General features: G+C 33.9%; 1 protein-coding gene across 1 annotated transcript; it reads right to left on the bottom strand.

The window, feature by feature from the left end:
* Window positions 1-1,176: 1,176 nt before the first annotated feature.
* On the bottom strand, window positions 1,177-3,685 carry Nek2. Its single transcript, XM_075301317.1, has one exon. It carries the CDS (start codon window positions 3,634-3,636, stop codon window positions 1,354-1,356), a length of 2,283 nt encoding a protein of 760 aa, XP_075157432.1. The 5' UTR covers window positions 3,637-3,685; the 3' UTR covers window positions 1,177-1,353.
* Between the last annotated feature and the right edge of the window lie 12,464 nt (window positions 3,686-16,149).

The raw sequence follows: 16,149 nt of genomic DNA, 5'->3' as shown, positions 1-16,149 counted from the left end.
TTTCCCGTTTTTTAGTTAATTAATCTAACGTACGAAAAAAATTATTAGAGTAAAGGAAATTTTCTCCAAACATAATAATAGTATAAACTAAAATATAGTTAAATTGGCTTTAGTGAAATAGAGAGTTCACTTTTTTTTTTGAGTGTATAGAAAATTTTGTCAACATTTTATGTCTGTAGAAAATTTTATCAAAATTTTACTTTTATAAAAAATTTCGTCAAAATTGTATTTCTATATAAAATTGTGTCAAAATTTTATTTCTATATGAAATTTTGTAAAAATTTTATTTCTATATAAAATTTTGTCAAAATTTTATTTATATGGAAAATTGTGTCGAAATTTCGTAAAAAATTTATTTCTAAAGAAAATTTTCTCAAAATTTTATGTCTATAAAAATTTTGTCAAAATTTTGTGTCTATAGAAAATTTTGTTAAAATTTTATGTCTATAGAAAATTTTGTCAAAATTTTATTTCTATAGAAAATTTTTTCAAAATTTTACTTCTATATAAAATTTTGTCAAAATTTAATTTTATAGACAATTTTGTCAAAATTTTATTTCTATAGAAAATTTTGTAAACATTTTACTTTAATAGACAATTTTGTCCAAATTTTATTTCTATAGGAAAGTTTGTCAAAATTTTATTTCCATGTTGTCAATTTTTTTTTTATTTCTATAGAAAATTTTGTCAAAATGTTATTTCACATTGGATATAATTTAACTAAATTCAACTAATTTTCATTAGAGTGAAGTATCGTGCATGTGGGTTTCGAGCAGAATTATTGTCGGGAGCTTGGCGCATTTGCGTAAATTTTGATACCTTGTAATACCTTCTAAATTGTACAGGAATGTTATCACTGTGGTAATCTTATCTATACGTATGAAACTGATTGATGTATTTTCCATATTATTTTCGAGAGAATGCTGGAATGGACGCATATTCCACGATTTTTCATTAAAAATTTGGGATTTGCTACATGATAACCAAAAACAACTTTTCGACGGAAGTGTACGACTTTTATGACAAAGCATTGTACATAGAAAATATGTGTCAAATACGTCACATTCTACAATTGACAATCTCTGTGTTCCACCCGACTGTATGGATTTGTTTTCAATTATGTTGAATATCGAAATACAAGCGATTATGTTCCCATTAAATTTAAGTCTGGAATGATTTTAAAAATATATATATAATTTTATTACACTATATTCTTACATTAATTTGTACTTCTATCACTGTATTAACTAGTGGAGCTTTAACAAATTACATAGGGAATAATTTCCAAATCACAACAGTTCAATTTTTACTTCCTTAAAAGAATATAATCTTAAAATATATACCAATTATATTCTAAAGGACAATATTTTCTCGGGTACTTATTGTGCGATGGTGATGATCTGCAATAAGAGAACGTCGCATACGATTACGTTGTAGGGTACTACGTTCTCGCACCGATTGACGTGTTTTATGACGAGGAGCAATTGCCACATTATTGGTACCAGAAGCATTCATTGCAGCTAGCATTTCGAATGCTGCTCGTTTATGTTCCTTGGTCCAAATATTGGTTAATTCGGCTGTTTCACATTTTGAAAGAACTCTTTCTTCCTTAGTTGGTGGTGACACTATACATTCTTGAGTATTGTGTTTGGTAGGTGCTTGAACTGGTGGCTGTGTCTTGTTCGTTTGGTTGTTGACATCTTTATTATTTCGGCTTAACCCGAAGATAGAAAGAATCGATTTACGACGATGAGTTGATGAGCCGGAGTTAGAAGCACTGGACGTACTCTCGGTGGAATCATCGCTTCCCTTGCTAGATACACTTGTTTGCATTTGATTTGTATTAGATAGAGCTGAGATTTTACTTGGCTTGGAATCTATGTCATAAGTTATAAACTTCTTAGGAGATTGGAAGGTGACTTTTCGTAAGGCAGGGAAAGCTTTCGGTGCGGGTAAAGCAGCCAAATCTAATTTGGCAACCGTAGGCTGGTGAAGTAAGGAACTATCATTTGGTTCAATTGTACAATATGTTTCATCGTGCTTTAAAGGTTTCCTCGGCGGTATGGGAGGTGGCATTTCCACTTTATCTCTTACTTCAGGTAATGGCATACGTGATCTTTCTCCTATACCCGGTAATGGTCGATTGCAGGTATTTGATTTTACAATTTGTTCATCAATTACAGCTTTATATTTTGATACCAAACTTTGTTCGAATGCTATTAAACGTTTCTCTTTATCATTCAATTGTTGTTCCCTTACGTTTAAACTATCTTCTCTTTGCCGCAAAAGCGATTCTTGAGCACGTATTGCATGTAATCTTTCTTGAAGAACGCAATCGAAAATATCACGAGTTAGGATATCAGGAGAAATTTCTTGTACAGTTGCATTGTTTAACTGTTTCGCTAGAGGTTTTGTAGTATCGTCTATTGTGGCATATTCTTCACGACGTATAGTTTCATATAATTCCGGATCGGATAATTGCAATTTGGGATTCATTGGAAAAATTTTACGTTTCGCTGAATAGAAGAGTTCTGCCCTCAAATCGGGAGTGAACACCCCAGTAATACTTAAACGACGTTGACCATATCCCTCGTGAAAACTGTTTTGCTCTGAGAACATGGTACTGGAAAAGTCACGCAATGGACTGTATTCCAATTTGCAACGAACTTCAGGATCATTCGTAGTTACATAGAAATCTTGTTCATTTGTATCCATGTCAATTAAACGGGGAAACTGATTACCCAAGTCATTAATGTTTCGTACCAAAATTGGATGTCTCGAAATGACTTCAATGCTTGGCCTCTGTTCATGTTCCACTTCCAACATATATGCTATTATTTCTTGTAAATCTTTGGAATATATTGCAGGGATACTATTGAATTTTCCATTGGAAATATTAGCTGAAAGCTGGGGAAATTCTTTACCTTTGAATGGAGGGCGAAGTGCACACAATTCATATATCAAACAACCCAGAGCCCAAACATCAGATTTACGATCGTATTTGGATCCTTTTACTATTTCGGGACTCATGTAGTATGGTGTACCAACAAACGTCTCAGCAAACGATTCATTACGACGCAGCATACGGGCTAATCCAAAATCGCCCAGTTTAGCATTGCCTTCCATATCCAAGAAAATATTTGCCGGTTTTATATCACGATGTAAAATTGTGCCATCCTTTATTTTGTTGTGGCAAACTTGGAGAGCTCGGCAGAGTTGAAAAAGAATTCGCCATATATAACGTTCTTCAAAGCGCTTGTTTTCCGCTTTAGCCTTTGCAATTAACTGTGACAAATCACCTCCTTCGCAACATTCCATTACAATGAAAATAGACTTAGCTTCATGATTGACCAAATGATGATAGTATTGCACAATATTGGGATGTTGTAACTGTCGTAACACGCGTATTTCCGAAATGAGCGATTCCTTTTGAATTTCACTTAGTTCATCGTAATCCATGCCTTTCCAAGCATATAATGCCCCGGTATCCTTGTCTCGAACTTTGAAGCATGTACCGAATGCGCCATTGCCAATAACCGATATAACTTCATAATCTTGCAATGTTTTATTGGTAAAACTTGAACTGATATCCATGTCTTGTGAAGAATATGTACTTGCCACACATTCAACACTCATTTTTGCTACATTTATTTCCGTCGTACAACCGAACGATTCAAGAGATTAAATAAAACTGATTTTGTGGCAGGCTAGGTTTGTGGTGTTTAGCTAAAAACCTCTAAAGAGAGACAGGCTTAAGTGTTAAAGAAGAGCACACAGTGGAGACTTCTCACACTCTTGTCAATGTTAAGGCTTTGGTGGTATTCTAAGAATGGATTGGTTTTCAGGTATATTCTATGGTGAGTGCATAATACCATCAGTCGTTGCTGGAAATTGTATGGTGGTAGTGAAGTGTATACAATCTTTGCCCACCATAAACAGGTATTGGTCCATAGAAGTTTTCCTTTTGGAACTGATTTGTAGGTGTACCAACCGTTTTCTGTCCATCGCTGTGCTTGCTTTTGGCTCCATGCAGAGTTACCGGTTTTTATGCCACTTTCCTCTCTGTATGTGTTGTGTACAAAATAAAAACCGTTGGATATAATCTTCAATGTTATCTCCGGAGCACGCCTTTCATTCTATGTCTCTCTCTATAGGAGATTGGTTTAATTGGTTTGTATTGTTATGAATTTTCAATTTTAGATTTTTTTCACTAAAATGAATTTGACCTTACTTATGGGCTGCCTTGTTAGTATATGTGTATCCAGGTAGGGGACTTAGCCAGATGGGGATGCCTTTTCTGCAATGTTTTAAAATCTGTTCAAAATCGTTTGAGAAAATCATACGTATTTTGTATACATAGGAAGATTTTTGGGAATCCATTAGGATTTTAAGAAACTTATCACGTTTTTATGTTATTTCCAAATACAGTGTATAATGACAAATATATCTTTGAACGCGCATTTCATGTGTACCATAAATATATAATAACAAAAGGGACAAGGTCAAATTTTTCTCGTATCAATGAGTGCACCGTAACTCTTCTTTAATTTCAAAGTTTGAATGATGGGACCATACAGATTTACTTTTCTGGGCACTAAAAATAGTCGTATATTTTAACATTCTTGCTAAAGTGTAAATCGATTTGAATGAAACTACGACCCAAATTATGATTATAACTCAATGAATAGACTGCGATTGAACACTTGATTTTGAGGAGTCCAGTACTGCCTTCTCAATCCGAAATCATTTACATTTTCTGGAAACTATATTCAAACCTGAGCCGATTTGATCAAAATTCGATTTAAATTGATTGAAACTTCGATTAAAAAATTGATTGAAACTCGGAGGACTAAGTCAGTTAAAACATGATTGGATTTTTTAAAATAAAATTTTAATTGAATCTATCAAAAGTCAGTTAAGAAAGTGATTGAAAATAGTTAGATTTTTAATTGAATCAATTAAAACATTAATTGAAATTGATTGATAAAAATATTTTGGCCTCAATAAAAAAAAATTAATTGAGATGTGATCAAAATTAATTAAATTTTAGTCAAGTAAAAATTAATTGAAAGTGTCGAAGAATTTAATTTAATTGTTAATGAAGTATATTTTTTGTTTCTGAATAATTCTGTGAGTGATGCTACAAATTTCGCAATTTCAATTAAGAAATTAATTGGATCAATTAATTTTTAATTTTTAAATTTAAAAGTTGTGTGGTTAACATTCAAAACAATGTGACCTAAGCGGACAGTATCCTATTTAGGTCCTCTCCACCAGTGTTGCCGTTGTGCCCCTTTAGTGGCAAAAATGCCAAATATATATTTACATTTATACTGTAATATTTTTTGTACATTTTAATCTAGTTAACATAAGATTACTGAAATGATCGGCTTCTTAACAAATAATCGAGTTTACGTGTCACATATTAAATTTATGAGTATTTTTTTCTTTTTTACTATTATGTTTTCGCGGTCACGCGTACCGCCTAAAAGTATGCACATACATTTTTTTATATTAGATAAACCAATTGAATGTCCTGAATATTAAATTTCAAAGAGTGGTTTTCGATAGGTAAATGAGGATCTAAATTAAAAAAAAACTGATTTCAGAATTTAATAACGCACGATATTGCATTTGAAAATGTGTGCAAATTTATTTTAATGAGCATGTCACATTTAATGACTGGTGACACTTTTTTTTGTCACTTTTTACAAATTATGAACCATAACACTGCACTCCATAACCCAGAAAAAATTTTTCTAAAGGCACAACTTTAGGAGCACTTCCAAAAATGCCTTCCCAAAGATGTTCTTTATTTTAACTACAGAGGAAGTTCTTTTAAAACAATTTTTCAAAGCCGATAGCCTTTGTTAGCTACAAATGCTTTAATGTTTATTATAGTTCTTAGAATTGTAATAAATAATGAATAAATAAAATAAATAATACAATTTTTTTATAACTCGATTTTTTCATATTTTTAATAGGTAATTTTAACTTTTTTTGTTCCAAATAGATTAAAAACGGAGTAAAATTAATAAAATTGTACAAATTATTCAAATTTCGTCGATAAAAATGCTAAATGCATTCTAGAAAAATTGCGAATTTTCGAGGTCAAACGGGTCAGACAAGCGATAGAATGCATTAAAAATCATAAAAAATATAACAATTATTTATTTGGTAAAATATCATAAATTTTTTAATTCACATCCAAACATTGAATTCAGATCACACCCTAAAAAGTGATTCAAATTCAGTGCAACGGCTGTTGGAATGGTGGACATCCATCCTATGACAAGCCAATGTTAAATCCATCGCTTCTGCGCCAAATGTTGCACCACTTCCGGATCCAAAAAGAACATATTCACTTTTTTGGCGACGCTTTTCTTTGCTGGGAGGTAATACGGTTGAGAGTTATTGACTCCAGGAAGAAATTATTGTATGCGATCCTTTGCAGGAAGCTAATTAAAATTCTCCCCGGTTGAACTTATGTGATAAGGTTCGTTCTTACAGGTTAGCTGGAAGAAATTTTACTTGGATCATAAAATGAATGAATGTTCATAAAACCCAATTTCCTTTGTCAGCGAATATGCTTCCAAAAACCGAAAAAGTAAACAAATCAGTCCATCCAACTTAGTTTCGGCCTTAACATACCACAAAATAATAAAAATTGGTTATGGATTCTCTTGTTAATCTGCATTGATATCCCACTCCAAATACACATTCGAGCCAGCATCCAAAGTAAGCGAGCAAAACAAACCATTGTTGCCTTAATTTATGTCTCTGTTATTTTTAGTTCTTTTTTGAGAGTCAGTGTTTGTGTGCACGCTCGTTCATTCCTTGAACCTCATTCTTAACGTCTAGTAACGAACGCTTCCCTTGCCCATGATCGCCTAACGACATCACCAATGATTAACGATTTTCATGTGGCTGCCGCAGGTATAAGCAAGACTCCTAAGTATATCTACGTTGGTGTTGAAAAAGGAGATACATACGTGAGTCTTTAGCTACGGGTATGACATTAACATAGAAAAAGGGCCGATGATTTTGGAGTTATATCGCTAGCTTACAATATTGTGTTACATGTTGTGGGACTCTAACTACATACGTACATGCAATCCCTTTATGGCAGTTCAAAATGATGCTTGAAACATACAAGTTATATATATATATATATATATATATATATATACAACCTTCAAAAGTTGATATATAGGCCTATCTTTGATTCAAATTAAATATGTGGCACATGATCTAATTTTTCAAGTGGATTTTCAGGAAATCAATTGAAATGTCATATATGTGGACAAGCGGCACAGCACATATTATTAGGAATTTGTAACCCATCTCCATATTTTCATATACACTTCTTCACATTTTCCTATATTTACTTGTATATTTATGTGGGTGGAAAAACATATTCCCATTTCATGTTGAACATTCATATATGTAATGGGATATTATGGCAATATTTGAATTGGTTGGTCATGTCATTGGGTTACTGGTACTTTCAAATCAATTCGGGATTCAAGCTGAAAAAAATTACACTTCAGCCGTTTAATGTTCTTATATTGAAAAATTCCATATTCTGGTTAAAAATTATTAATATGTACTGGTACTTTCAAATAAATTCGGGATTCAAGCTGAAAAAAATTGTACTTCAGCCGTTTAATGTTCTTATATTGAAAAATTCCATATTCTGGATAAAAATTATTAATATGTTTATTTAATTGTATGTAATATTAACCGTATATTATATTTACTTCTCATCTAAATAAAAGTTTGAACAATTGATTTTCAACAAGTAAGTAAAGTAGAAAGTCGGGCGGGGCCGACTATATCATACCCTAAACCACCATTACAGAATTAGTAATCATAAGCATTTTTGGGTAACATATAGGTCTGGGAGATAAACCGCAGTTGCATATTTAAGAAAATAAAGGGGTAAATGTCTATGGGTGCTTTGTGTCAATCCGACTATAGCTCATAGTCAATGTTGCCACGGAAAATGTTCGGTTTACCCTACAAGGACAAAAAAAGTTCCCTACATTCCCAAACAATTTTCCCTACTATATTTTTCGTTAAATTTAAAAAAAATTACAAAACAAAAATGGTTCTAAGTACTTTATTATCTTAAAATATGAATATGCGTATATAACTTAGAATATAAATCTGTATTACAACCACGGTTGCCACAGTTGGTAGAATTCTACCCAAATTAGTAATCTTTTTTGTTGAGCCCAACGAGAAAATCGTTAAATTAGTGTGGGTAATAAATACAAATTTGTAAAAATCGAGCAATATTCTTATGTAAGAGCTACAAGTACGTATTAGTACGATCGGCTAGTACATCAAAATTTGAAATTTGAGTAACATTGGTTAATATATAAGAGTACTATGGCCAAATTTGGGAAAATGGAGCGATGCATATATATGGAAGCTATATCTAAATCTGAACCAATTTGCATAATATTTTGCGGGTTTGATTAATACCACAAAAGGTTACCTTGTGCAAGATTTGAGTAAGATCAGTTAAGAAATGATGCCTGTATGGTCAAACATAAGGTTATTAGGGGCGAATATTTTAAAATCGGGTGATATATATATGGGAGCTATATCTACATCTGAACCGATTTCGATGAAATTTTGCACATATAGTTAGTACTGTAGAGGACTGGATCTAGCCAACTTTTAGTAAGATCGGTTAATAAATAAGGGTTCTATGGCCAAATTTGGGAAAATCGGGCTATACATATATATGGGAGCTATATCTAAATCTGAACCGATTTCAATGATTTTTTGCACATATAGTTAGTGCTATAGAAGACTACATTTAGCCAAATTTGGGTAAGATCGGTTGATAAATAAGGCTTTTATGGCCAAATTTAGAAAAACCGGGCGGCACATATATGGGAGCTATAGCTAAATCTGAACCGATTTCGATGATTTTTTGCACATATAGTTAGTGCTATAGAAGATTATATTTAGCCAACTTTGAGTAAGATCGGTTGATAAATAAAGGTTTTGTGGCCAAATTTGGGAAAATCGGGCGATACATATATATGAGAGCTATATCTAAATCTGAACCGATTTGGATGAAATTTTGCAGACTTGAAGGGCGATGGAAAAGATTGCCTTTTGCCAAATTTGGTGACGATCCGCTTGAAAAAACGCGCAACGTGACCCCATTTGTCGAAATCGGGCGATACATATATATGGGAGCTATATCTAAATTTGATCCGATTTCTTCCAAATTCCAATAGCGTTCGTCCTTGTGCCCAAAAAACTCCCTGTACCAAATTTCATCAAAATCGGTTAATAATTGCGACCGGAATCCTGTGAACAACAAATACATGGACAGACGGACGGACGGACACCAAGCGCTAGATCGACTCAGGAGGTGATTCTGAGTCGATCGGTATATATTTTATGGGGTCTAAAATCAATATTTCTGGTAGGCACATTGTTTGGCAGATCAAACTTATTATACCCTGACCACTATGTGGTTTAGGGTATAAAAATGAACCAAGAGCTCAAAAAGCACTTAGAATTTTAATAGCTTGGGATTGTAATGAGAAATTGACTTTTTTAAATTTGAAAACTTTTTGAAAACGATTTTCTAAAAATTAAGAGAAGACAGACTTTGTGTTTATTAAGAAATTTCGATAATCCGTATTACTATTATAAGCAATTAACCATTGGTGAATTTTAGCAAAATGTTTTCAGTGTTTCGTCAGTACTTTGTATTTAAATTTGCAATTTCTTAGTTCAATCCTATAAAATTGAAAAAAAAAAAACTATCGATGGGAAATAGTGGAAACTGGGTATTTCGACATTTGCGACTATCGGTTAGTAAGCGAATATATTCTATCGATAATAATTGTTTGAAAACCCGCAGCCACCATAAAAAGGAAACGTTCATAGGTATGTGAAGAGAGACCTCCGGATGACTGACAAATTGTCGAAAAACTAAACATTCAATGGTATGTGAAGAGAGTTCTCCCGATGACTGAGAAATGGGCGAAGGAGAATGGTCCTGTAAAGACAGAACTAGTCATATACTGCAAAGAATCCGGAAGTGGTGCAAAATCGGATCAGAATTTTACATGGGCTCGTCAAAGGACGGCAGTCATTTTCTTACAATTTACATTTTGTATTGGCGAAACAGTAAGAAGAGGCTGTTCGGTTGTGCGTGCTATCGCGAGGCCGAAGAAACATCCGGGCGCAATGCGGTTCTCAAAATAATACCAAATGTGCCAAACTCAGTGGATTACACTCTATTGAAACCCCTTATGGACAAGAAATTTGAAATACCAATTCCCAACAGTGAGGCGCGGTGTACGCAGGCCCCGGACGGGGCTACTATCTCTGTAAAATTGAAAGTGAAACTTTGGTCATATGAGTCTAATTCGGGCGAAAGACATATATGGGAGCCATGCTTAACTCTGAACCGATTTAAGGGTACATTGTAGCTAGAATGTCAATTCTAGTATATGTGGACTCTATATCTTAATCTGAACCAAATTCGGCATTCTTGACGACACTGACAGTTGTAGCACTTGTGAAAATTTTTAATTAAATCAGAATAAAAAATGTATCGAACGATATACATGGGAACTATATCTAAAACAGAACCGATTTCTTACAAAATCATAATTCAAACACATATCTGTGCCAAATTTGAAGCCTATAGGTCTTAAATTGCGACCTACTCTTTGGTTTCAATATTGCCTTAAGCAATATTGCCAAAGACACAATATGTCTGTCTTATCTGCTTACACAGAAAAAAAACATGAACATTTTCCCAATTAAAGTTGAGGTTTAAAAAATATTCAATTAAAACTGTAATTGGTTCAACAAATTTTTTAATTGAAACAAAAATCAATCACAAAAATTAATAGTAGCAATTAATTTTTTAATTGATACTATCATTTCTGTGATTGAAGTCATTTCAAGTAAAAATAAATTGGATCAATTAATTTCGTGATTGAAGACAAAAATATTTTTTTTGTGTGTATGGGTGTTTAAAACATATGTACTAACTTACAATGCCCCGCTCCACACAGTGGTGCAGAGTATGAAATTAAGCATTAAAGTACTTGTGTACACCCAAAGAAAAATTTTTTAGTAGGGATAGCAGAAAGTCTGCGGAAAAAGGGAAAGCAGTCACTGTTTGCCGAAATAGCAAATATTGTCTGCAATTTTTTAAGCTCGATTACACTAAAACATGTTTTAGCTTGGCTGAAACAAACAAAAAAGGCAACTTAGGAGCTATCGTAACACAATTAAAATAATATTTTATGAATATCTATAGCATTTGCCCAAAAATCTGAATATTTATCAAATTGAGTCATTAAAGCAAACAAAATGTTTGGTGATTGTAATTAAGGTAGAATTACATACCATGCGTTCAATGCGTACAATGCGACCGATGATTGAAGAGTTGAAATTTCTCTTTGAAATCAAAAGCTAGAATAGTCTGCCGCAAACAGAAAAAAATCAACCCTTCCATCAACGCACGGATTGACGCATGGTGTGTAATTCAACCTTTAGGAGCTTGTAAGTATAGTACAGTGCAAAAATATACCATAAACTACTTTTGGTTCCTTAATATGCTTTGTGTTTTACTTGACCACAATGATTCTTTTACAACTATGTTAAAATGCACTTTTTCTGATTGTTTGAAGGGGCTCATATTGGCGTCGTTCTAAATTTATCTAAAAAGGCACCTAATAATTGCCCTCATGCGAAACTTTTTTGTAGTAACTTGGCGTGGTAGAACTTCTCAATAGTCGTTCTAAATTTATCTAAAAAGGCACCTAATAATTGCCCTCATGCGAAACTTTTTTGTAGTAACTTGGCGTGGTAGAACTTCTCAATAGTGATGGCGCTTTACCGACGAGTTTTGGACGTCGTATAGATTGTTTTTGACGTGGTGGGGATTCTCAGAAGTGCCGTCAAATTCAAAAAATATTGGTAGGGTAATTGGAAATGCCCAATTTCCGAATTTCCAAATGGAGTAAATTGTTCACCAATATACCTTTAACAATTTTAAGCGAAATAACTATGTTTTCAGCACTTTATTATCGTTTTTATTTAAATAAATTATAATAACTAGTTGCGCTTGGCGTTTCACAAAATATAAAATGGCTCTTGTAACAATAGTGATGGCAAAATACTTTCATGTACATTTCATACTTTTTCATATGCTTCCCCCATCACAGTTGGCGATTGTTATAGTGTCACTTACGAGTCTGTGGTAGCGATGAGTATGAAACGGAACTTTTAAATGCTGGCAGAGTTTATAAGAATTTATAAATCTTTAATCAAAAAAAATAAACATCTAAACAATTGTGTTTTACTCGAGCACAATGATTTTTTTACAACTATTTTAAAATACACTTTTTCTTTTCTTTTTTTTAATAAGGTTGGCTTAAATAAAAATAAACATATTTTCTAATTCTAATTAACTCTCCAATTGATGCTATCCTTTTCGTGAAAGAATCAGTTACAATTAAAGGTGAGTACTATGTTGGGTTTTGGAGTTGAAAATCACTTTATTTTCGCGATTACTTTTCCTGAAATAATCAAAATTATAAATGAAAACAAACATATTCCCATAATGTCATGCCGAAATTTAGAGCAACAAGAACATGGACATTAATTGAGTTAATTTGTCTGCTTTATATTGAACTGTTTTAATAAAGTAACCCCGAAAGTTTCAACTCGAAAAGCGAACGATTAATTTCGTGATCGAATCATACATTTTTTCAGTGTAATCTGGAAGTTATTGTTTTGATTGACCGTAAAATGAGCATATATTACTATAAAATCCCCACCGTTTGTGCAAGGTACTTAAGCGATTCACAACTCTCTACCTGTTTAACTCTCCAAAAATTTAAGATAAGAGTTTTGACTCGTTATGACAATAAATTATTTTCTTCTTTTTTAAGTCTCCAAAAGATAGAGATTACGGATTTGATCGTAATCTACTGAGTAGCAGGTAAATGCCACATACCACAAATTATAAGGTATATTACTGTACATTTGTTTTCGCAGAAATTGGTAAATATACCATTTTTGAGGGATGCTCTATTGTTCGAGATATAAATTCCTATATTTAAAGGACAAGGGTTAGAGGGTATTTTGCTCATTTGGAATGACGACCAAGAAGAGTATACAATATATCTTTGTTTACATAAACATTTGAAGGGAAAAGGATATAAAACGTCCACGGCATGTTGTTTATATTAATGACTTCCTATCACTTGTGGATTTTAGCTAAAAATAAAATGGTCTCCGTTTAAATGACGGGAATTATGTTCCTTTGAAATACACGAATCTAAACAAAAATCCTAGCAAAATGATATATATGTATGTATATATGAGTAGAAAATTGTCTTTTGGATCCAATTTTTATACCCACCACTTTATGATGGCGATTCCGTTGTCATCCCTTTTGTAACACATCGAAATATCGATTTGCCACTACATAAAGTACAAATATTCTTGATCAGGGAGAAGTTCTTAGACGATATAACGACGTTCGTCTGTCTGTTGTAATCAATCTACAGCCTTCAATAATGCAGCAATCGTTTGCACAAACTCGTCTTTTGTCAGCAGGCAGGTCATGTTCGAAAATGGGCTATATCGGTCAATGTTTCGATATAGTTCCCTATAAGCCGATTCACCGATTTGATTTCTTCAGCACATAAACGCCGCCACTTTTGTCCGATTTTCAATTTAGGTCCAAAAAGAACTGTGCTAAGTGTGGTGTATATGAGTCCATGTTTTGATATGGGCCTCATATAGACAGATTTCCCGATTGACTTCATGGGGGCATGGAAGCCACAATTTTGATCAGATTTGCTTGAAATTTTAAATCCGATGGTATTTTAGGGCCATAAAGAGTTGTGCCAAATTTGCTATAAATGGGTCAATGTTTTGATATAGTCTCCATATAAATCGACACCGCTTTGATTTTTGAGCATAAAAATTCCGCAATTTTTGGAAATCTAGAGGTATTTAATTTTATACAGAAGCATTCCATATTTGGTGTACATTGTTCCATGTTTTATGTAGTCCTATATAGACCGATCTCCTGATTTGACTTCCTGAGGGCACGGAAGCCTGAATTTTCATCCAATTTACGTGCATACACTTCGTTAAGAACTGTGCAAAATATTGTATATATCGGTATATGTTTTGACATAGTCACCATAAGACGGATCTCCCCATTAGACTTCTTGAGGGCATGGAAGCTGCAATTTTCATCGGGTTTGCTTGAACTTTGAGATATAGAGTTATTTTAGGAACCGCACACTAGATATGCTAATGTTCTTAAGACGTCAGATTTCACTCCTGATATCTGCTATAACGGGTCGCTGCCTGATAGGCGATTTTGCAAAAACTATTGGTGCAAAGTATAATGACTACTGTATGAGCTGTCATGATGCGGAGGAAAAGGAATCGATTAAACACCTCTTGTGTGAGTGTCCTGCATTTTGTGCAAGGCGTAAGCGAATTTTTGAGGCATATAGCTTTAGATAACTGGCGGACTTGGAAAAAGATAGCTTAAGCAGTCTGGTAATGATTTTGGAACAATCTGGTTGGTTCAACAGAAGAAAATAATCGAGAAGGTTCAGCGGTTAAAACTAGAAGTACCCATATGTAATAGGTACTGTGGTATAACAATGGACTGAATAGACTAAGTGAGCCTGAAACTTAATCGGGCTGCCACTTTAACCTAAACTAACCTAGGGCCCTAGAGAGCTGTGACAAATTTGGTACATGTTTTTATAAAACTCACATATAAATCGATCTCCCAATTTGACTTTGAGATCCCATGCTATGCCTATGGGAGCCACCGTGGTGCAATGGTTAGCATGCCCGCCTTGCATACACAAGGTCATGGGTTCGACCCCTGCTTCGACCTAATACCAAAACAATTTTCAGCGGTGGATTATCCCACCTCAGTAATGCTGGTGACATTTCTGAGTGTTTCAAAGCTTCTCTAAGTGGTTTCACTGCAATGTGGAACGCCGTTTGGACTCGGCTATAAAAAGGAGGTCCCTTGTAATTGAGCTTAACATGGAATCGAGCAGAGATAAGAGAGAAGTTCACCAATGTGGTATCACAATGGACTGAATAGTCTAAGTTAGCCTGAAACTTAATCGGGCTGCCGCTTTAACCTACCCTAACCTAGGGCCCTAAAGAGCTGTGCCAAATTTGCTACAAATTGGTCCATGTTTTTATAAAACTCACATATAAATCGATCTCCCGATTTGACTTCTTGAGACCGCGGATCGATATTTTAATCCGTTTTGCTTAAAATATAAAATCTAGAGGTAATATGCTATGCATATGGGAGCCACCGTGGTGCCATGGTTTGCATGCCCGCCTTGCATACACAAGGTCGTGGGTTCGATTCCTGCTTCGACCTAACACCAAAACAATTTCAGCGGTGGATTATCCCACCTCAGTAATGCTGGTGACATTTCTGAGTGTTTCAAAGCTTCTCTAAGTGGTTTCACTGCAATGTGGAACGCCGTTCGGACTCGGCTATAAAAAGGAGGTTCCTTGTGATAAGAGAGAAGTTCACCAATGTGGTATCACAATGGACTAAGTGAGCCTGATCGGGCTGCCTTTACCTATGCTATGCAAATGTTATTTATATATACTATAAAGTCGTACTTAAACCATACGTATCTGTCATCTTGACTATATATTCATTTGGAAAGTCAATCTTTTATTAATGCATAAAAATATGTTAAATGTGATGTGATAGTCGTATAAATGTTATATTTATGAGAATTTATAAATTTTTAATAAAATTAATAAACATCTAAACAATCGTGTTTTACTTGACCACAATGATTCTTTTACAACTATCTTAAAATGCACTTTGTCTGATTGTTTGAAGGGGCTCTTATTGGCGTCCTTCTAAATGTATCCAGAAGGGCTCCTAATAATTGCACTCATGCGATACTTTTTTGTAATAACTTGGCGTGGTACAACTTCTCAATAGTGACGGCGCTTTTCCGAGAAGTTTTAGATATCTTATACGAATGTTTTCGACGTAGTGGGGATTCTCAGAAGCGCCCCCAAATTCAAAAAATTTTGGCAGGGGAGTTACAAGTTGCAAGTTACATG

The sequence above is a fragment of the Haematobia irritans genome, chromosome 3 (assembly GCF_050003625.1).
Source record: "Haematobia irritans isolate KBUSLIRL chromosome 3, ASM5000362v1, whole genome shotgun sequence".
NCBI classification, from domain to species: domain Eukaryota; kingdom Metazoa; phylum Arthropoda; class Insecta; order Diptera; family Muscidae; genus Haematobia; species Haematobia irritans.
Note: the sequence above shows the minus strand (reverse complement) of the source record. Positions and strands in the feature narration are given on the sequence as shown.